At 37.9% G+C, this 24,092-nt stretch overlaps 1 protein-coding gene across 3 annotated transcripts in view; it reads left to right on the forward strand.

Moving 5' to 3' along the window:
- Nucleotides 1-599: 599 nt before the first annotated feature.
- The window catches only part of hspa12a (heat shock protein 12A), a 54,471-nt gene continuing 30,978 nt past the window's right edge, over nucleotides 600-24,092 (forward strand). For 2 of the 3 annotated variants that reach the window (XM_067455639.1, XM_067455641.1), the window contains exon 1: nucleotides 600-909. In XM_067455639.1, coding sequence (XP_067311740.1) covers nucleotides 870-909 — 40 coding nt within the window. In that variant the 5' untranslated portion in view covers nucleotides 600-869. Of the gene's footprint in view, nucleotides 910-1,863; nucleotides 2,006-24,092 lie in introns of those variants that run through there. The other variant, XM_067455640.1, reaches the window with a different exon arrangement.

The following is a 24,092-nucleotide window of genomic DNA, read 5'->3' on the forward strand; positions in this document are numbered from 1 at the left end:
ATCAAATATATTAGGCAGCAGAACTGTTTCCAACACACATAATAAATCAGAACATTAGAATGATTTCTGAAGGATCGTGTGATTGACTGGATGAGTAAACATCTTGCTCCTGAGTAACCATCCTGAAAATGCAGCTTTGCATCACATAAATAACTGATAATTTAAAGTATAATAAATTGGAAAAACAAATATTTTAAATTGTAATAATATATCACAATATTAAAAAAAAATCTGTATTTTTGATCAAATAAATGCAGGATTGATGAGCAGAAGCAACTTCTTTCAAAAACATCATATAATAACATAGTAATGTGTACAAACTTTTGGCCTGCATATATATATATATATATATATATATATATATATATATATATATATATATATATATATATATATATATATATATATATATATATATATATATATATGAGAGAGAGAGAGAGGAATTGCTAGATTACAGAATTAATGACGAGTCACTTTAGTTGTTAGAGGCCTGTGTTTACTCTGGTACTGTATTCATTAGTCTTGCACATGGAGTCGAGCTGAAGGGCGGGGCCCGATGTCGAGCCAACAGACGTGAAGTCTGGATCAGTAGGCTAGGCTACACTTCCTTTCTCTGGGTGTCAGACAATCTGTGAAAAACTCAACTGTAGGTCAAACTCGAGATTATATGCGCTCCAAATTGTTAGTCTTAAATAATTTAGGGCTGGCTGGAAGTTTGATGGGAGTAAGAGCGTAACGGAGTAACGGGACGGGGCAGCACACTTGAGAAGTATAGGGAGCTTTCTGTAAAGAATCTAATGAACCGCGCAAAAAGTTAGACATACGTGGGATCTTTAAAGGAATAAGAAAGCCTGAAGATTTGAACGATGACTGAGAAAGATTTGGTTATAGACGACATCACAACAGGTAAGTTAAATCGCATTTTTTATTTGATTTACCAGTCTCTACAATGCAATGCAACCCGTTATCAACGCCCACACTGAGCACACATATTATAATTAGGCTTTACAAACCCTTCTGAGACAGATCCACTTTTTAATCATAGTAGGGCTACGTTTGTAGGCTATACTTAGCCTATCTGTTGTGGGTTAGCTTTATTTTGTGGCAAAGATGTAATAAAAATGTTATAGGCTATGTTCATTTAAACTGGAAATAATGTTTATAAAATTAAATTAAAATAAAACTGTAAGTAGCCTAACCACATATACATAGTCTAGGTTCAAATTCTAAACGACATAGAAGTTTACATGTAAATATTAGGCTATAAAATAAATAGCCTACTATTTTGTATTAGGTCTATGTACAAAGTTTTAAGTATCAATGTCATCACACACACACACACACACACACACACACACACACACACACACACACACACACACACACACACACACACACACACATATATATATATATATATATATATATATATATATATATATATATATATATATATATTTTTTTTTTTTTTTTTTTTTTTTTTTTTTTATGCAAGTCAACTTAGCCTACCCATGTTAGCCTATTCCCAACACATTTTACAGTAATATGCTATTTCAATAGGCCTAGTTCAAATAGGACGTTACATGATTTAATGACACATTTATTGTTATCTAGTATTTTTACGGTAATGTACTGGCAAGCTAACAGCTTTTACCGTAGGCTAAACATTTTGTACAGTCTATTATTTCCTGGAAATCACATTTACCCTGCTGCACGCTGGCAATCTCTTTTGAATTGGATGTAGGGTAGCCTAAACATAATATTTCACCTCTAGCACATTAGCCTTGTAAGAGATTTTTATCCCTGCACGACTCTTTATGGCAGGATGCCCTAGCTGGGGAAAACGGCATCTGAGTTTAAAAGCGCAGTGTGGACTTGGGTGACTGAGATAGTAGCGGTGCAGAGTTGGGTCACGTGGTCTCGCTCCTAGGAGCTTTGAGTCAATGCAGCAAAAGTCTGCACGCTCCATCATCATCATCATCCCAGGTGAAGCCGGAACGAGGTAGGGCTGCTCAACCGCCGACCCAAACATACAACAGAGCTTAAATATACTTTTAAAACGCATACTAAACCGGTTTAGAGCTCGTTTTGATATGGCATAATAGCAGTGTAGATAAATGTTGCAATGCGACTGTTTGCAACATGGCTCTGGGATCAAAATAGCATTTCCTACAGTAGCGCGGATGTATATTGTGCTTGTTTCAAGGTTTGGACGTGTTTCTGACAGTTTTGCGTATTGGTAGGTAAATGAGCACATGCTGTTGTCTGTCCTTTAGGAAGGACGCTAGTTTGACTGCTGATGTGATGTAATGTGATTCAGGATGGGCGCATCTCTGACACAGCAAGAGCATCTGTGAGATATTATGTCATCATGAGTATGTTTCTCAGAGACTGCTTGTGCAGTAGACCGCATTAAACAACATCAAGGTGATATTCAGGGGAGAGATGCGTAACATCTTTACGACACTGCCGTCTTTTCGAACGAATCGTTGTTTTGTATCGGATCAGTTGAACCGGTTGTGTCTGGATGTTCGTTCACAAATCGGACTAACTCGTTGAACCGAGAAACGATTCGTTATGAACCGAACTGATGATTGTTAGATGATGGATCCACAAGTTATTTTTGATAGCTGCAGTTACAAATAAAACTTTGTATATGCGTGTTTATGACTTGATTTGTATTAGTTTTTTCATGTTAATAAATAACTAGCATTTTATTCGAAAGTGCTAAATCTTTCTAAACAGGAGTTGCAAATACAAATTATATTTTGGTTCTCAATGACTTCGATTTTATGAACTGAAACTAACAGCCATGTGTTTTTATACGCATTTTTGACCCGTTTTAAATGTAAAGCGCATATCAGAGACCACGTGATGAAGCATTTGTAGCTGAATCATTTTAGAACCGTTAACTCCTAGAATCGATTCGCCGAAATGAGTCGTACTGCAAACATTTTAAATAGACCAGAATGTTGAAGATCTAACACTGGTGTGCTAATTGCAACACGCTGGGAAATTTGCATAAGAACATTGAACTTGCTGCCAAATGTTTTTTGGACCATTTGGCTGTTAAAATGTGCAAATGAAGTCCGTAATGTCCACACCTAGGCTACTTCATTGAGTGTTATGTGTAACAGTTTTAACCTTTGTATAGCCAGCCCCTGGTAAGGGTGCCAATAGCAGTATAAACCCCCTCCCCCCAGCACATTCCCACGGTGCCACTTCGGGCTAGAGTATAAAAGAGTCATTGTTTGAGTCAAGGGGAAAAGGCCTCATAGGTAGCACATGGAGGCGGGTACAGAAGAGAAGACTAGACTCAGAAATGGTTTATTAGATGGGTAGTCGTGCATATTGCATTAGAGGCCTTAAACAAATATGGCTTTCAGACTTTAGATACGTTTCTTCATGTGTTTTGCAATCCTTTGGGTAATTTGTGGCTTGCTGGTTTATTTAATGCTTTCACTAGTCTGCCTGTTCACATAAATCTCTATTTGGCACATCATTCTTTTTTTTTGCACTGATGTGTGCATATGATTTAATTTCATGTATTTGGTTTAGAAAAATAAGTATTTGAATCTTTTGCTAAATCTTTATTATGGAATCAGCTAGGGTTATAGTGACTACTATTAGCCACACATGGCATCTATTTCTTGGCAAGCATGCACTTGGATAACAGTGAGGCTGACTGCAATGGTGAACATGGTTGCAGTGGACTGCCTGGTGGCTGTTGCAGTTAAATAGTCTGATGCACGTGGCTGGGGCAGGACTGCTTAGTCAGCATGGATAAGATAGGGGGTATTCATGCCTGTCTGCAGCATTCATGCATGCAAACACACACAAACTGTAACCAGCTAACGGCAAATACACATGTGTGACAAACAAACATGCACAACTAACGTGTATAGTTAGATGCCTATAACTTTGGGCTCAGCAGTATGATGTGACCGAGAGACCAGTGATAATGTCCACTGTCAGGGTGTGGCCACAAGACGTGATGTGGGTCCGCACATCTGTTTAAATGGCCACAGTCCAGACAAATGGCTAAGGAGAGAATATGTAGTGATAGTTGTCTTTAGAGATGAATGAGCAAATTAATTATTCACATGCACAGACATGCAAACATATTTTTTGCTGGATCTAAAACAATTGTGTGTTTTATTAACCGGTGCAATATTTTATGCATTCCATCATGTGCTCTGCGAGTCTTGTCCTTGCAGTCTAGGAGATGCTCAGCTGGCAGAGGGTGTCTGGGCCCTGGGTGTGTGTTTGGAGGGGTAGGACAACAGGGTGGTGTAATTTAAAGCCGAGCCATTAGCGTCTTTGTTTAAGGTCAGCTCAATGCCTTTTTAGCTCACACACACACGTTTGCTTAGAATTTGATGAGTGCTGTCTGTGGTCAGCATCTGTGTAGGTCAAACTCACTGTCATTCTCCTGTAATACAATCAGTGCTAGAATAAGGTTTTGATCTATTAAAACCAAAGTTTTAATATATTTCTCATGGTTCAGACTTGGACTTTTATACTAAAAGTATTATTTAGGTCTTAAAAGGATATTTCACCCAAAAATGAAATTATTTTTTCAATCAGTTTATCATTTACCCACCCTCAAGTTGTTCCAAACTTCTTCTCAAAGTTTCTTTTTTTCTGTTGAACACAAAGTATATTTTGAAGAATGTGGGCAGCCATTGACTTCCTTAGAAAAAAAATACTAAAGTCAATGGCAACCGTCAACTGTCTGGTTACCGGCATTCTTCAAAATATCTTCTTTTGTGTTCAACATTAGAAATAAACTCAGGTTGAAGGTGACTAAATGGTGACAACATTTTCATTTTGGGGTGAACTCTCCCTTTAAGTCCTGTTTATATAAGAAATATCTTTGAATGTATTTCACTTATATCTGATTTCAGCAGAGTTTTAAGGCATAAACACTTGCAGATGGGAATGGGATAGTCTTTTTTCTAATTGAAAGACGTGCTGTGAATGATGTAGACATTTGGAAACCTGCTACGATACTCACAAAAGCCCAAAAATTCCAATCTGGCATTACGTCATGGTTTAGGTATTAGCTGCGGTTGCCTCAGTTCCCAAAGGGAAGGAGAGAGAAGTTATAGAAGGGGGGAGCAGGGGTGTCTTTAGTGTCAACAGACCATCTACGTGATAATGGGAATGTTACGCCTTCAGGGCGTTAGATTAAAAACCTATATGAGTCCTCACAACTGAAAATATATCACTTTTTAGCTCCCTTTATACACAAAGTAAAGCTTTTATTTACAATACGTGCCTGCCAAGAGACAACATTCAGGCCAAGCAGACTCCACCCAACACATATGTTCTCATACTGTACATCTGTGACTGTCAGCTCAGTTGGCAATTTCACAAATTAACTTCTTTATTAAGTGGCTGTATATTTGGGGATGTATTAGTCAGGATTCTATAGAAATCTTTAGATAAATAGGTTTAAAAAAAAGCATTTTATTTGGATTTTTTTTTAATAATGCATCATTGCTGGATAAAAGTATTAGTTTTTTTTCAGCAGTATATTTAAAAATGCATATTTAATTGATTTAATTCAAATTCTAAGTCTGAACTAGGGCTGTCCTCGACTAAGGATTTAGACAATCGATTCAGAATTGTCGAATCTCTCTATGGTAGACTGATAGTCGAATCATCTATTTGTGTGAATGGGTTGGGAGGGGCACGACACTGTCAGCAGAAGGGTAAAACTATTTTTATTTTCCTTTACACACTGCACACAGCAACAACTTTTAAAGGGTTACTTCAGCGATTAGCATATGGCTTTGTATCAGTAGAAACCCTGGAGTGTATTCAAATTATTGTGCTTTCCCCCCTCATATCTCCCTGAGACAAGAGATTTATGCATTTTATTTCTGGAAAAATTCCTCCTATGATGCAAAATGACGATTTTTGCATCATAGGAGGAATGTTTGCCCAGAGGCTAAAGACTACAGCCAGCAGAGGGAGCTATTTCCGCATGTTTTGAATCCGTGCATGGGGGATGGGAGATTACACTCAGCTGGCAGGGAGAGCTCAGCTTGCAGACAGGATTATTTAAACGGAGCTATGGTGAGCAATGTAAGTCTTTTAACTTCTCAAATTCATTTCTATGAAAGTTAAGCTTGCAAAGGCATGAACTGAAACGCGTGCCAGACTGAACTCCTGTGTGAATGTATGCCGCGAATGTAGTCGCGATTACCTCAGCTCTCATCACTCGTGCAGTTAGAGCTCAGTGCTGTGAGACTCGCGCGGTGACTCACTCATTATATTGAAAAGACACGTTCAGTTTTTAATTGTAGTGTCTTCTCTAACTCAGTCACAGTAATGAAGTTGGTGGTGTTGGGAATGGCCTCACAGGGCAGCGAAGCATTCTGGGAATTGTAGTCTTTCATCCCCATGGGACAAAAATACATTTTCTGTCTTTTCTCAGTCTAGAAGACACCAAATTCAAAAATAATTTCACATTTCCACTGCATTGATGACCCAGTTTAAATACAGATTCATCTTCCCAGCGTTGAAGTACCCCTTTAATAAAGCGACCAAAACTGCCTGCCATCTCACATACGAACTGACAATGGCTTTCTTATTTAGGTTTAAATAAAAGGTAATGTGGTGGATAAACATTGATAAACCGTTTTTTTATAACATGTTAAAGCCGCGATCAAAATACAGAACATCACACAAATATATGAAATAACATTTTGATAGATAAACCTAAAAAAATACCTGCCTAGAGAGGAAAAGAAGACTTTGAGTGCGTTTACGTGCACGTTGTGAAGACGTATGCGAAGCTCAGCCCCACGCGCCTCAGGATCTCACTCACACCGCCACCTGATGCGCACATTAAAGCGCTCTTGGTGCGGCAGGATTTTAAACCACTTCCTGAGCGGCCGCGGAGTCGCGGACAGGCGTTGAGTTCTTCCGCCGGTGTGTGTACACTCATTGAACGTGTTCTAATTTTAAAGGCCCGGTGCGAAGCTCAGCGCCCTTAAAGGGGTCGCACACCGATGCCTAGCTCAGCGCCGCGACACGTCTTTAAAATATTGAGCACCCCCATATTGCCAAAATGGTATGATCCTCGTTTCATAACACCCGCGAAGATTCGACCGTGAGATCGGTGGTCGAATCAGGCTCCGCATATCGAAGCATCGAATCTTCGACTATTCGGGGTCACCCCTAGTCTGAACAATTATGGCTTTATTTTTACATTTTTTAAATGAAACCAAACTTCAATTCAAATACAAAGGTAGCTGTAAAAATGTGCAAGATATCATAACATGATAAAAACTGTCTGAATGGTCACTGCAGATGTGTCTGCTAAACCCATTACTAGAAAGGCCTTGGATACAGTCATATGAAATATTCAATAAACTCAAAGGGGAATTTTTGACTCCACGTTTGAAATATCTATGGTAATTTTGTCACAGTGGGATTTTTAATCAGGCATTATAGGTGTGTATTTTTGTGCTTTGATGTGAAGTACAGAAAGGTTTTGACTTACTAAAACAAAAATCAGAAACGCAAAAAAAGTGACCCATAAAACTTACATTCTCACACCTGAAAACATAGCAGATAGTCTGCACACTTGTCCAATATATATGTTTACTGTGTGTGTATGTATATGTGTGTGTGTGAGAGCAAATTTGGTCAGTTCTGACTCAAGTCTATTACTCAAAAACTGGGTCTGTCATGCACTGTGCCAGTGGTTCTCTTTGCTTTGGAGAGGGTTTGAATAATTTCACATGTTTGAATAATTCAGATACCCCTTTGGTAATATCAAGAGAGGTGGTGTGACCAGCCACACAGATTTTACTCATAGTTTGAAGATGAATTTATCTTTAGGTTGCGTATAAAAAAATACATTGATGTATGTTGTTGGATCACAGGCTGATTATTGACACATCTGAGCTGATCTAGACACACCCTAGCAATAGCAAATTGATTTTGCCGTGAGTGTAGTCTAGCAACTCTCAATAGACTTGTAAACTGGTAAAACCAAACTCTGGTCAGGCCAATCACATTGTGTATAGAGTAGGTGGGCGGGCTTAACATGATGAAAGCAGAGTTGTGTGCTACTTGTAAACAAAGAAGCTGGTTTAATTTAACAGCTAGCTCCATTTCACGTGTTCTGGTTGGTTGTAGCGCTATCCAGTTGCATGCAGAGGGAGTTTGAAAGACGAGCGTTTATCCTGCCCCTCGGATTGAGATCTGTCAATGGTGAGTTCCCAGACCCAATATCTTCATGTGGGTCTAGCTTGTCAGGCTAGCTTCAGATGCATTTAATATGAAATTGTGGTCTTATTTTTGTAGTTTTCTGCAAAAGGTGGGGTAGGGGTGGGCGATATCTCGATATTTAAAATATATTGAGATATTTTTTCAGCTCGATATGGATTTGGACATATCGTATATATCGATATATTGTTTATATTTAATTCTGATTCCGCCACTTTGCTTGTTTGCCTTCTCTGTGTTGTGTTTGCGGAGCCTCGCGCGCCTCCCGCCTCTTGCTTTTGTTCCCCCTCCCCTCGCCTGTTGTCTCATTGAACACTGCTGCTTCCACAACCAGGTGAGGATTAGTTATCATGTTGACAAGCGCGCACGTTGTTCAGGACTCAGTTTAGAGACCATGTTTTCCTTCTAACACAACTGCTTGCTAAAATTCATAAAGAAATATTAATGTTCATCATAGTTCAAATCGCACGTTTCACCAACAGTCATGTGATTGACACTATTGGTGCGAGACGCGGTCGCAATCATGTCAGTTTATGATCTGTGTCTAACTGATCGCATAGTTTTCGGTTAAAATGTCAAAATGGTCGCATATCATTTGAAAACATTTAAAAAGTATTGCAATATCATTACTATTATTATTTTGTCAGCTTTATCACGGGATTATGATGAATAGGTCTATTCACGTTTTAACCAAGAGGGAAAAACGCGACATCCCGAGTGTCCTGAGACACGCGGTGCTCTTCTGTAAGTTGTACTGTATTATATTATCATATAGCCTACCTTCTGACATTCATATTTCGTTCTGTAACTGGAAAAGAAGTGAAATTCAGCTCATGTGTAGCCTACATGATCTGCATGATGAGTTTGAATTTTGTCAAACTCATGACACTGTCTATCACTGTTTGAATTTTGATACAAATTTAACAGGAAATGGTGTTATGACAAAATCAGTTTATTTATATCTCAGTCATGCCCCCATCTTTCTGCAAAATGCTTACTGTTTACTTTAACTGTAAAAAAGGGAGTCTTTGATTCATCTTTTGAAAGCATGAAATAAATGAAAAGGCAATATTATTTATTTTCTTTTACAGTTAAATTATTATTATTTATGTAATCAGGGAGTTTTTTATTTAAATGTCGCAAAAGCACTTGACTACCTCTTTGTACTTCAATTTAAAAAGTTTTTGTGGTATTTGGCATATTTGTTTTTGCTGTAGTTTTTAGGGGGTTATTTTTCCTGTAAAGATATCGAGATATATATCGCATATTGCTCCATATCGCCCAGCCCTAAGGTGGGGGGTGTAAAAAGAAGCATTTACATGCCGCCAAGAAGCCTTGATTTGTTGTACTGTATTTCCCTGTGGGCTTGACTGCACTATGTGAGGAAAACCAACCCCACCAGCGTGAAGAGATATGCCAATAATCCAGTCAAGCTGTGTCTGGGCTTCAGTCTCAGGGGCAATGGTTGATGCATGGAGATATATATACTCAGGAGCTTATAGTGGCATTACAGGGAAGCATGTACTTTAAGTGTGCTGCACAGAGTTTATCCTGACCTTCAGAGAATGATGGCAGGAATCTAGACTATTTACATAGAGTTTCTATTTTGAAAGAGCCGGGCCTAATTTAAGATCCATTTAAATCTATGCAGAAATCAAAGGCATAATTCAATGAAAAATAAAAATTGTGTTATTACTTGTGGTATTGTGACTTTCTTCTGTGGAAGAAGATATTTTAAAGAATGTTTGTAGCAACTCATAATTTAATAATTGCACATAAAGCAACATTTAAATATTCATGCAAAATTATATGTTTATTGAATATAACACATTGGTGTTCAGAGGTGGAAAGTAACGAATTACATTTACTCGCGTTACTGTAATTGAGTAGCTTTTCTGTGTACTTCTACTTTTTTAAGTAGTTTTAAAAATCTGTAATTTTACTTTTACTTAAGTACATTTTGATCAAAGTATTGTACTTCGCTACATTTTAAATCACATCCGTTACTGAGTAAAAATAAATCATTAATGCAAAGAGGTGAGGAAAAAAAACGCGATCCGGAAATGACTAATATTGATTAGAGGGCGCGGGACGCGTGAGAGAACAAGCGCGCAAATATCAGATGGAGACGAACAAGACAGACGTCAGTGACGCAGACCCAGGTGAAAGCAAAACGCCGTCGTGAACTCCTGGCTAGTATGGAAATACTTTGGATATAGAAAAAAATTATGTGGTGTTGTCCTGGAGGATATCAAATTTGCACAAAATGTGGATGCAAATGAAGAAACACATAGAACATGTTCGGGCACACATCCCTCTGTGCAGATAAAGGTATGTTTATAACTTAGGCCGATGATTTCTGTGACGCAGAGGGAATCCCGGAATCCAGTCATGAACATTAACTTTACATTATAACGTAGAATTTGTGTAATACACGCAAACTGGTGGATGAACGAAAAACTCAAATGTAGAGCTGTAGGCCTTAGAAATAAATCAAATCGCGACATGGTCTGTGAACATTAAAGCACAAAACATTGCTATATGAATATATGATCTGCTTGTTCTCTCTCTGCTTGTGAATGAGCTGCTCCGTCTACATATGCACTCTATTATTATAATAATAATATATTATATTATTATAATAATGTATATAAACATTTTTACGAATTAATGATAAAAATAAATTGTTAATCTAATTGATAATTTATTGAATTTAGTTTATTAGACATGTTTTATTGAAATTTTAATAAACAAAATAAACAAATGGTTTTAAGTTTGTTATAAAAAAAAAGCATTTGTTCAACCAAATAAAAAAAAAGACCAATCTTCTTCATTGATTTAACATCATTTTAACTAGTGATAATAACCATCATTTAATAATAGGTACAGTAAATGTTTAATTGATGTTTTCTGAGACAGTTGTCTAATCGTGAAAATCTCATCCTATCACAACCCTACAGGGTAGAGTCCCCCACCCCCACTGTTAAAAAAGTAACTAAGTAACTTTTACTCTGAGTACATTTTAAATGAGCTACTTTTTACTTTTACTTGAGTAAATTTTTAGACCAGTAATTTTACTTGTACTTAAGTAAAATTTCATTGAAGTAACAGTACTTTTACTTAAGTAGAATATTTTGTTACTCTTTCCACCTCTGTTGGTGTTTCTGTACAGTACATTTTAAAAATCTGATCTAGATACGTAAATAAAATGTATAATATAAGAACTTTTGCACCTTAAACTACTACTAGCTAGCCTAGAAATCTAGACGCACCCTAGCGGCAGCAAATCTTATCTGCCCGCGAGTGTCGTCTAGCAACTCTCAATACAGTTCTGAGCTGTAAACGTCAAACTCTGGTCGGGCCAATCACGAGTTGGTGGGCGGGGCTTAACCAATGGTGGAGGAAGTATTGAATCTCAGTACTTAAGTAAAAGTACAAATAACCAGAGCCATATTTACTTAAGTAAAAGTAGAAGTACTACAACGACAATCCTACTTAAGTAAAAAAGTACTTGATTTTAAATGTACTTTTAGTATTAAAAGTACTTGTATAACAATTTATTCTCTTAATGTCTATATTCAAATAATTAAAAAGAATAAAACAGTATGGTCTGTGGCATTTTAATTAAGTTAGTTTTGGGTTAATGTAGGGTAATTGTGCGTATCATCTGTTGCCCAGTTTACATTCTGACTCACAATATCAGGGTGATCTGCAGAGTTAAATATCAATATTCAGAAGTAACATTTTGATCAGCTTTGATGTATTTAAATCTTCATATTTATGAGGATTAATCTTAAATATAGGATATGCTTCAGCTTTCCTTTTATATTCTTAAATTTGATCAATAAATTAAATTAGAATAACGCTATATGGTTGTTAAATTAAATAATTTACACTGACAAATTACAACTGTATTAAATAATGTTATGAGATTGTTTTAACTATATATTTTTAATACAATAAGAATCATTGGAAAGAATGTTTAAACATGAAACTAAACTACCAGTAGGTGGCGGCAGGTCTTAATGAGTGAGTCATTGAGTTGGTTCGTTCAAACGGCTGATTCGTTCATGAATGAGGCAGTCGTTTACGAACAGGTCATTGAATCTTTGATTCCGATTCATTCAAACGCTGAATCATTCATTAACACACTATTGCTGTGAGATGCGTTGTGGTTCTGATGTGAAAATATGACCTGATCTTGGAATTATTTACGCTGCTGTAATAGAACAAAAGCAGTTTATATTGCATCTAAAATGTAAGTGACTAATTTTAATAAATTGTTTATGGAACTGTCATGAAATCAGTGTCACATTTCAGTCATGATGGTATTCAGGAAAATGGCACTCTTGGTCATGTCATGTGATGTTTTTTAACTGTATTATACGTTATAAAATATAAAAACCTTCACATTTTGAATATTTACTGCAGTATGTTACTGAGTTTCTCTGTACGAGCGGCGTTGTTTTTTTTCCATTTCTTCTCGAGAGGCTGCGCGATTGTCAACAGCGCAACCATCAGTTCATTAGCCTATTATTATCCATTAATTATCCGAACAAACCTTAAGCTTGAGCCCTGAAACTGATCAGAAAATGTAACGAAACGTTGTAGAAATGTAGTGGAGTAGAAAGAAAAATATTTGCTGCAAAATGTAACAAAGTAAAAAGTATGCACTATTGATTCTACTTAAGTGAAGTACAGATATGTAAAAAAAAAAGTACTTAAAGGGATAGTTCACTTTGAAATTAAATTTTGATATGTTTTAGCTTACTTCATGGGCTTCCGAGATGTAGGAGTATTTGTTTCCCCAGTAGTTTCAATTTTGATCATTTTAGGTCAAACCGTTCTTGTCTGTGCCTCACATAATGCAGGTCTATGGTCACCACTTCAAAGAGCATACACAGAAAAGTCCAAATTAAAGAATCCCCCATCGTAAGTACACACTGATGGCCTAAGACACGAAACGAGCGGTTTGTGTGAGAAAACGAACAGTATTTATATCGTTTTTACCTCTTGTACACCACTACGTCCAACTGATCCGAGGGCGCGCGTGCGTGTTTCCTGTTGTGACATTCGTGCGCTCTGGCTTTAGTCTGCGCAAGCGCGGAAAGCGCCGGAAGTGGATCTCTCGCGCGTGTACGTCTCTCATTGTTTACACAAAACAGAGATTATAGGTGAAACGGCTAATAAATGGTACTAATTTGCACTTATCCTGGATGTTTAAACCGACGTAAAAGAAAACAATTACGTATGCTTGCGCAAACTCATCCGGGAGTGGTGAGTTTTCACAAATTCCCAATTTATGAGCATGCTCTCTTGGAGTTATGGTTGATTGCTCTTCGGCTTGATATCAACACACCCATAAACGTACTAAAGTTGTGGAGGGTCTGCAGCGATCATTTTTCCCCTAATGATTTTACATAGCAAAGGGTGGATCGCATAGTACTGACATCATCAGCTGTGCCTATGGTGTTTTCGCATCCAACGGAGGTATGTGAACAACGTCTTTGTATGTGTTATTTCTATTTGTAAAGCTGGCATTACATTAATGAGCAATAAAATGTAGTTTTGATGTAAGTTAGTAAAACCATTTTTCGGGGGGCGTTACTTGCATTTCTATAACTACTACTTTTTTATATGGTCACCATATATTTGGTAAGAATGGTTTTACATGAGAGACATATCTAGTCAAACCAATGTGAAACTATGTGTACTACTCATAAGGGTGCAGCAGTCAATGATACTACTACTACTACTAATAATAATACACAGTGTGCATTTATGTTCGTGTAGCTCTACTTAGTGTTGACTTTGTAATGACAAGCAATATTTCTTTAAGGAAAGCGGTCCTGTACGTCTAAATATGTTTAGATCTTCACAGTGAAAGGTAACACTTCCCAAATTTCTGTGTAAATAATTAGAGACGCACACCCGCGAGAGATCCACTTCTGGCGCTTTCCGCACTTGCGTAGACTAAAGCCAGAACGCGCGACTGTCACAACAGGAAACATGCACGTTACTGCTTGCTACTGCTAATGTTTAGTCGCATAAAATAGTCCATAAACCGAATCATGTCCTCATAAACTGTGAGTAAACACACACAAATGTTGACAGGTCACTAAATACAGTACATACCACAGAGACGGACGTCCTGCGGTTGTTGCTTCTCCTGTTCAATTTATTTCAGCCTCTGGATCTGATTCTGGATCATATATGTATTAGTTGAATCTGATTGATAGCCATGGTTTATTTAGGGTAGGGTTTTCTTCTCCACGCTTGAGGAAGGCACCACTTTGTGCGTGCTCGTCATTCTTTAGCTCCGCCCACACGATACGCCTTCAGCAGCTCGTTTTTTTCGGAAAGACTCGGTGCAGCCTATATTTCTTTTATAAATATAACAAAACTAAAGACTTTTCGGAGATATGAAGGATGCAATACTACTCTATAGGTACTCAAGATTGACATGAGATTGACTGAAACTGAGTGTTTCACCCCCCCTTTAAGCTTTTCTATGAGAAAAGAACGGCACTGAAGTCATTCTTAAGAAGGGAAGATGTGTTCAGAGTTTTGCCGACCGGATGCGGCGAAAGTTTAATCTTTCAACTAGCTCTGCTTCACCTTCGTTGCTCTGGTTGGTTGAAGCGCTATCCAATTGCGTGTAGAGGGAGTTTGAAAGACAACCGTTTATCCCGCCCCTCAGATTGAGCCCTGTCAATGGGGAGTTTCCAGACCAAACATCTTGATGGGGGTCTGATTTGTCAGGCTACCTACTAGCAAAAATCTGGTGGATTTTATAGCCAGGTTAAGACTATATTTCGATTCTGACGGGCAGTGACGATCTGATAGCATTTAGCTTAGCTCCCTAAGCCTAGTTCATTCACTTTAGCCCCGTTTCCACCAAAATTACCCGGAACAATTTGTACCAGAAACTTTTTTACAGGAACTTTTCTCCCCCCCAGACCTGCAGCTATCTGCGTTTCGACCGCGATAAAGTTCCGAGAAGATTAGGCAAATTAGTCCGGTGATGTAGGACTGCACGCGACTGCTCCTCCAAATCAGTGAAGGACAGTAATCATTTTTAAGTGTACCGATTGAAAGGACTGTTTACATGAGACGTTATCTAAACCGATCTGGTGTTTACATGTGATGACTTTCAATCGCAATCATTTTGTCACATGCAGTTTGTCTGCCGCATCAAAAATGTCGCCGCTGTTTTCTCCAGCAGCTGTTTACTGTAGCCATAGCAACTCTTAACGGCCACCAGGACTAATACAGTATTATTTATAGCTATTTGTTGTAAAGTGTAATAATCATCCCAGAGAAAAAAATCTTCTGTCAGGCGCAGTTAAAGTAAAAACTGCCTGGGGCAATATACGCTGTGTCATTACTCCAACATTATCTTCATAACTCACAAAATAAAAAGTTTACCCCTCAGAAAAATGTACTTTCCTCTCTTGTCAACATGAGCGCGGCGCGCGGCGCGCGCCGTGATGCCGTCACGAGGACACACACTTAAAAGTAATCGGTCAGGTCGTTTACATGGTGAAAAAAAATTAATAACGAGTATGGAAGAGATTCAAGCTGTGCTGCTTTTGCTGGTTATGTATAGGTTTACGAGGTAATTAACAACAACAGAAAAGAGCACTAATATGCAGATTCAGCAGCATGCAGCATATTCAGAAAGCTTGTAAAGCTAGATTTAAAATGACAATATATTATTATCAGCTATTACGGACATTGAACGTGAGATGGCTGAGACGACCGCGCGCCATCAGACAGAGAGCAAGACTGATATTTACTGAACGCAGAACGAACCTCGCAAAAGACTTTTAAAAATGCCGGTTGAACTTAAAAATGCTGCGTGAGCTCAACCAATCAGCATGTTCAGCGCCCAAGTCCCGCCCTCGAAAGTTCCTGAACTTTGAAAAAGTACTACCTCGCGAGCAGGGCCGTTTGGAGGGGGAAATATTTACCCGGAACTTCATTTATACCCTGGTTCCTGCGGTCTAAACACACGAAGTACCACCCAAAGTTCCTAGTTCCTGGGTAAAGTTCCTGTGGTGGAAACGGGGCTTATGGAACCAAACAGAGATCAAGTTAGGAGTACCAAACACCTCCACGTTTCCCCTATTTAAATACAGTTACACGAGTAGTTGAACGATCAAGTATGGTGACAAAATAAAACGTGGCGCGTTTCTAATCGGATTAAAAAGGAGAAATATAATGTATGGCGGAATAGCACTTCAGAGAGTACTTCGGCTCGGCGCAGTAAAAAGTCCCGGCCGAAACATCTTTCCTCACACCTCCCCCTCACTCTCTCATTTCTGTCAATAGATGTGAGGGAAGATGAAGATGGGACTTTTTACTGCGCCGAGCCGAAGTACTCTCAGAAGTGCTATTCCGCCATACATTATAGTTCTCCTTTTTAATCCGATTAGAAACGCGCCACGTTTTATTTTGTCACCATACTTGATCGTTCAACTACTCGTGTAACTGTATTTAAATAGGGGAAACGTGGAGGTGTTTGGTACTTCTAACTTGATCTCTGTTTGGTTCCATAGTGAATGAACTGGGCTTAGTGGGCTAAACTAATTGCTATCAGATCGTCACTGCCCGTCAGAGAGATTAAGTGCACGCACTGAGATGAAAAGGCAGTGAAGTATCCCTTTAAGACTGGATTTCGATTTAAATTTTTTTACTAAATGTACTATTTTTTTATGTTTCTATGTTTAAGTTATGTTCTATGTTTAAGTTATTACAATAATGACAATATTGCATTTTTTGGGTGAGTTTATAATGTAATACAGTATGAGCTCAAGATTTTATTACATTTTATTACAGTTATGTGCTATTATTAAATTATGAGTTGCTACAATGTTGGTTACCAGACAGTTTTGGTTAGCATTGACTTTCTCAAAATATCTTTTTTTAATGTCATACAGATTTGGATCTGTATGATTATGACAATGAGTCGAAAGATTGAATTACTTCACACCAAAAAGATTAGTAAGCAATTTGTTAATATGTATACTTTTTCACTTTGTCTTGTGGCTATACTTTCAAATTAATCAAAATGATTTTCGTGCTGATCGACAGAATGTCACAGATGATAGAACTTGAATAAATAAATGTTTTTCAAGGAAGTGTCTTTTGAAAGTCGCTGATTTGCCATTTACTGAGGAGGGTGTCATTTGTGATAGTTTGAGTTTGAGAGGTTTTCTTTACGCTTTGTGTAGCAGCTGTAATCAGGCTGTCCAAAACCAGATGCACAGGAAGGAAGACTATTGTAACTCCAAGAGGTCATTTTTAGAATTTCCTTATGGAGACACAACAAGCACACAAATGCACATACAAATACCAGGACTTTCAACTTTTGGGTGTCTTCCGCTCTTTCAAAAGACTTTCTTTATTGTTCTACAGGATTCTGTGCACCTCTGACAGTTTAGATCTAAACCGTATGCGTTCTCCCAGGGTACACTAGGCGATACATCTTCTTTCAGTTCAAGGAATCCCTCATTTTCTCAGTTTAGCACGTTACATTTGATCTTAGGAAGTGTTCTTTCTTTTATTAACAAAATTCCATCTGACGTGCAGATAATAAATAGTTACGGTTAGATTTTTTTGAAAGATGTCTCACAGAGGCTGCTTTATTTGATCATAAATAAAAAAAACTGCTAAAACAGTACTATTGTGAAATACTACAATTTAAACTTTTTTTTATTTGATTGTATTTTACAATGCAACTTATTCCTGTGATGGCAAATCTGAAATTTTAACAGCCATTACTTTCTTGATTTGGTGCTCAAGAAACATTCCATACTGTCATGTTTAAAAAAGCATAATTAAAAAAAAACTAAATATTTGAATTATAATATTTAATTATAGTAATAATAAGATTTATAAAATAAATATCTGCACTGTCAATTTTGATCTATTTAGGGTTTCACATTTGTAGATCGGTTTGTTTGGTCTGGACCAAAAAAAAAACCAAACAACATTTAGTCCTGGTCCGTTTAGCGTGCACACTGGCATTTAAACACAGAACCTAAAGGCATATGTTCACAACCTGATTGGTCGGCTTTTATTACATATATTTTGTGGCTGAACTTACAGAACATCTGACACATCTGATGTGTTGGGCTAAATGCGAACATTGTATGTGCGTAGCCTATACATATAATGGTATTTTGACCAGTTGAGAACTCTTAAAGAGCTTCTAAAATGTGTAAAGGAGTCAGAACAGCGGCAGGAATCCCTCTGTCACACAACCACGAATGAAGATCTGCTGCGAGGAGACGTGGTTCATCGTGACTATGACGAGAAAAGTATGCTTCGGCATTCTGTCGTTTTAGGGTCTCGTCTTGTGACATCATGTCACGTTTTTGGTCTTTGGTCCATGTTGTGTTATTTAATTTGAACCGCACAAGTTAGCTTGGCAGCATTCACATTTATTCAAATGAACCTCACTAACAAAATGTGAACGCAATATCAGACAGGGTGGAATCCAAAACAACTTGATTTCATTAGTTTGCAACAGGCACAGGCAGACATGATTAGAGTGTATCCTGAATGAATAAATGAATGAATAATATCTTCCATTTGAACCCACCAGTGAACTGATGGCAGGTTTGCCATATCATCCCACAGAGCTTACACAGCTCCGTTTGACTGACACAGCTGCTGGATCTTGCTGAGTTCACTGGCGACTCTGATCTCTCAACTATTCTGGTATAAGGTTGCAAAAGGAAAGCTGCTCTGTTGTTTAGATTACTGCTGGTTACAGCTCTATTCAGCACTGCAAAAATCAATTCTTTCTCTCTTTTGGCTCCTTCTCAGTATTATGTCTCTGAGGTAATGGGGCACTGGCGTTAATTTGGGAGGAGACTGTTGAGATGAGATGTGCGTCACATGCCTCTAAACTGTCTAAAAAGCATTTGCAATGCTATTTATGAGTTATAGCTTGAGGTTTAGAGGGGACTGAGTTGTAGATGTTGTAACACTCGTCTGCTCTATGTATTCGTAATGTAATGGGAGTTTTCGGCTCCTTTCGAACCCTCTAATTTTTCTTCAAACTTTACATTCCAGCATGATGAGACGAGAGGAAATCTTAGAGACGCATACTTTCATATCCAGCCTGGCTAAGTCTGAAACTGTCAGACATGTTCATCATGTTACTAAACATCTAGTCTCTCATAGCCAGACGTTCAGAAGGCAGATTGGTCTGGACTCTATCGCAACTTTCATTGGTCAAGAACTGCTTAAAGGGATAGTTCACCCAAAAATGAAAATGGGATGTTTATTTGCTTTCCCCCAGTTAATCCAAAATATAGTTGTCTTTGTTTCTTTAGTAGAACACAAAAGAAGATTTTTTAATTCCAACCGTTTCAGTCTGCCGGTCATAATGCATGTGAATGGGTAACAACTCTATGAGAGTAAAATAAAAAAAAATGCTTAGATGACACATCGATGTCTTAAACGGTTAGTTCACCCAAAAATGAAATTAATGACTCAGCCTAATGTTGTTGGCTATGTAAAGATTAAGATTCAAACGGTCATGAATCAGTGTAATGATTCATGATTCGGATCGCCAGTCACGTGATTTCAGCAGTTTGACACGCGATCCGAATCATGAATCAATCCACTGATTCATTACCGTTTGAATCTTTATTTGAGGTTTGAAGACAATGCTGAATAAAGTCATAGTTTTTGTTATTTTTGGACCAAAATGTATTTTTGATGCTTCAAGAGATTCTAATTAACTAACTGATGTCACATAAGAACTACTTTGACTTTGTTTTTATTCCCTTTCTGGACATGGACAGTAAAGTGTGCATACAATTGGATACACTCTCGGACTAAATATAAAATATCTTAAACTGTGTTCTGAAGATGAACGGAGGTCTTTAATGACATAAATTTCATTTTTGGATGAACTAACCCTTTAAGACATGAACCGATCGGTTTCTGCAAGAACCTGAACAGTATTTATGTTTTGATTTTTTACCTCATATCCAGACAAATCTCATCTAGTGGTTCCCATCCGTCATTACTTTCATCTGGTATGGTCAAACTGGCACGATCATAGATGTATATTATGTAGATACCTCATTTGGCCGATCTGCACAAGCACTAATGAGGAATCTATATTATATTTGATGTCAAAAGTTTTTTCATTATAAACTTCTTTAATTTGGAACGAGAGATACAGGGGGTGTGGCTTTATTGCATTTTTACTTGCAGCTGATTGGTCCAGTTTGGGTTTGCGATCTCAAACCCAGAATAAAACCTGCTCCAAAGCAGGTTAGCTGTGTAGTGTAATTTACCATGGTGATAAACACTAATAAAAACCAAACCACCTTCTTGAGGCCGAAAAAACAGAGTTTGCTCAAACTAATCTCGAACTTAAAGCAGCACTAGGTAACTTTTCAACCTTCATAATATATTTTTTAAGACTCTTGTGATGATAAATCGACTTACAATAGGTTGAATGACACGTCTGCCATAGCCTGATGGGGTCTGTATCGTTTTTAATCGTACTTTTAAACTTCGGGTTTCGGGTAGTAACCCGAGAAAAAGAAAAGAACTACAAAATTCGACTGCTTTACGGCATATACGTCACTTCCACCAACACACACACTTCCTTACATTCGGACGTGCGAGCCCAACTTTGTTCGTCGGATAATATAGTCATGTCCGAAGCAGCAGAGACAAATAAGAAAGAAAAGGTTTTGTTGGAGGAAAGCAATAAGAGGAAATGAAAAAATGATGGGATTAAAGGCAGGACGAGGATCAAAATGTGACCAGGGTTTGCTCGTCGGCGTGAGCTGAAGGAGGCGTGCCCGACCGATGCTGTCATGCTTGTTACGGTGAGCTACCACTCAAACATTGAACTGAAGTATCATATAGATTCTGTAAAACGGTAACCAATAGACTACTATAATGACGCTAGCTTGTAAACGTGAGCATCGTGATTATTTGTCGTTTGAAAAAAATAAAACCCATGAAATTATATTCATATGACATGCTGAAACATATGCCACTGACAGTAACGTTACCTGGGATGAAGACATTTCACACGCGCCGCCAGAAGAACTGTTCAGGGGAACTGTTAGTGCTGCACCGACCCGCGGGACGCTTTTATGAAGTTATTTGGCCCGCACCGCACCACTGTAACAGTTATATATTTTTACAACACGCCGCGCACCCGCGACCATTAAATAGACATACGGGGTCCGCGGGTTATGAGACGAACCGCGCATCACTAGTTCAGGGCTATCAGGGTTGTCATGTCAACAAATGCACGCGCGATGGCATCCCCTGTTGTAGGATGACTGAGCTTACGACAGTAGTTGAGGACATTATTTTTTCCAAACTGTAGGGGGACCCCGAGAGCAAAAGTAGCCAAGTGGGGCTTTAACAACTGAAACCAGCTTTGTGCAACAGGCCACAGGTTAGTTTCACTTTCATAAATGTTATCGTGATTCGATATGATATTGTTTATCGGCTCAGCCCTATATGAAAAATTACTTGTTTGGAAGGGTTTTTGGACCTTGGTTAATTATGTTTCAAAATAAATGGCTAGTCTACCTAATCCATTGCTTGACTTGAAGACATCAATACATTTAGAATATGTAACTACGACATGCTTGCTTCTTTTTTCCTCATCTGTCTGCTGCACACACACCTCAAAACTATGCAGTCTAATGATGGCCTTGCTTAATCAACCATCAATAAGTTTCATCCATTTAAATCATTGTCAACAATCACTAGAATCCCTACTGACAGGGACTAATAAGATTGCAGCAGTCGCAGCTGTTACGTGGCTTCTCTCACCCACTGTGTGTGGGACGAGTGTTTGTGTATGAATGTGTTTATTTGTGTGTATATCCATGGGTGCGTGTTTGTGAGTGAATGGGGCCAGCTGGACACAGTTAGTTTGAGCGAGATGACCGGCCGGCTGGGTTTTTGGCATTTATAGTGCTGCGTCTCTGAATGGACCTTCACATACACATGAACTGGAGCAGTCCTGCCCTGTCAATGGCCTCTCTTTGAGCCAGCTTGTCTCGACTAGCTGTGTGCGGCTTGAGAGTATATAACTGAGCTCAGTGTGTTTAGCTTTCAGACCTTAAAAATCAGCTGCAAACTAGTTCACACAGAATTCACTGGAAACTTCTATTGATAAAAAAAACCCACTTGTTTTTTAACTTGAGATATGCATACACTTTACATTTGCCCTTTTCCTGATCTGGTTTCACTTACCAGGGAATTCTCAATTTGACATCATGATGGATTCGCTTTTCTGTATCTCTGCATTTGCTTATTATTTTTGGAAAACTTTCAGACCAAAAGTTACAGAGTAAGCAGCCATTTGTCTCAGACATGTTGAGATTTGATTTAAACTGTAAATTCTAATTCATAATGGATCAAAACTGTAGTGTTATCCAGAGTTGTAATATTTTACAGATGTCTCTGTCTGTGTATGTTAGCCATGGAATAAAATCATTAGATTGAAGGCACTGGAAGCTGTTTCTCTCTTTGGAAGTTCAAAATACATGTACCAAGGTTGGGTATCATTTGAGTTTTAGCGATGTTGATTCTGATTCTCATCGATTCCTAGTTTTGATTCCAACATGGTAAAAAAAAAAGTCAAACATTTAGATATCAAATATAAATATTCTGTGTTTTTTTGCATAACATTCTGTTGCAGCTGAATACCATGAACATAAATTAGCAACCTAAATAACGACTAGGCCTGATAAACTAGACTTAAAGTGATAGGCTTAAATTGTTTCAAACCTGTATAATTTCTTTGTTCGGCTAAGGAAGATATTTGGAACCAAGCAGATATTCATTTTTTCCCCCTACTATGGTAGTTAATGGGGCCAGAAATCTGTCTGGTTACCAACATTCCTCAAAATATCTTCCATTGTGTTGAGTAGAAGAAAGAAATGTGTACAGGTTTGGAACAACTTAAGGGTGAGTAAATGATGAAAGAATTTTCATTTTTGGGTGAAATGTCCCATGAAGTATATCAGATTCCAGAATTAGAATTGATTTTCGATTCCCAAACAATTACTGGATTTGATAAACATAAACTCTCAACATAAAGCCATGAAGAGTTTTTCTTAAGATGATGTGACGTTTACTGAAGTTATGATTAGGAATCAATTTGGGGAATATAATTTTACTTTATAATATTACAATTAATTTAGCAACTATATCCTGTTGTTTTTGTGTTTTCCAATCTTGCCAAATTCCCTTTGCTCTGCTTCATTCCGGAATTTTGCCTTGAGTAAGAAAATAATAGTGCCACGAACCCTGTCCAAACATTAGTCCTGCATTTCAGTGTTTGGAAAGCCATTTGATAAAAGAGAACAGTCTAGCATTGATTTTTATTTTCTCTTTCTAATTCACTTTTGTCTGGGGAAATGAGGCATGTGACCTCAAAGTAAGTAAAAGTTCCCCAGTGAGGTGGGGTGGGGGGAGAGAGGATTGAGAATGGCAGAAAAAGCCCTATAATAATAAATAAAAAAAATACAAACATTTTTCACTGATACTTTGAGTTGATTATACAACCGTTTATTCATATTTAAAATGATCTCAGATCTCCGATTCCCACTCTTCACTTTGACTCAACTGTATCACTGTATGTTGCATATTTCATAGATAATAGATTCCAGACCTAAGACCACTGTTGTCTATGCATGACAGTGGTCCATATGTTTCCGAACTCTATTATTTCTGTGTACTGGGCTGCTTGGAATTCTTCTGAATTTGTAATTCCACAGAGGAGGTATGACCTCTGACTCCTCCTGCTTCCTGTCACAATTTTGTATAACATT

Source organism: Pseudorasbora parva, chromosome 10, assembly GCF_024679245.1.
Source record: "Pseudorasbora parva isolate DD20220531a chromosome 10, ASM2467924v1, whole genome shotgun sequence".
NCBI lineage: Eukaryota > Metazoa > Chordata > Actinopteri > Cypriniformes > Gobionidae > Pseudorasbora > Pseudorasbora parva.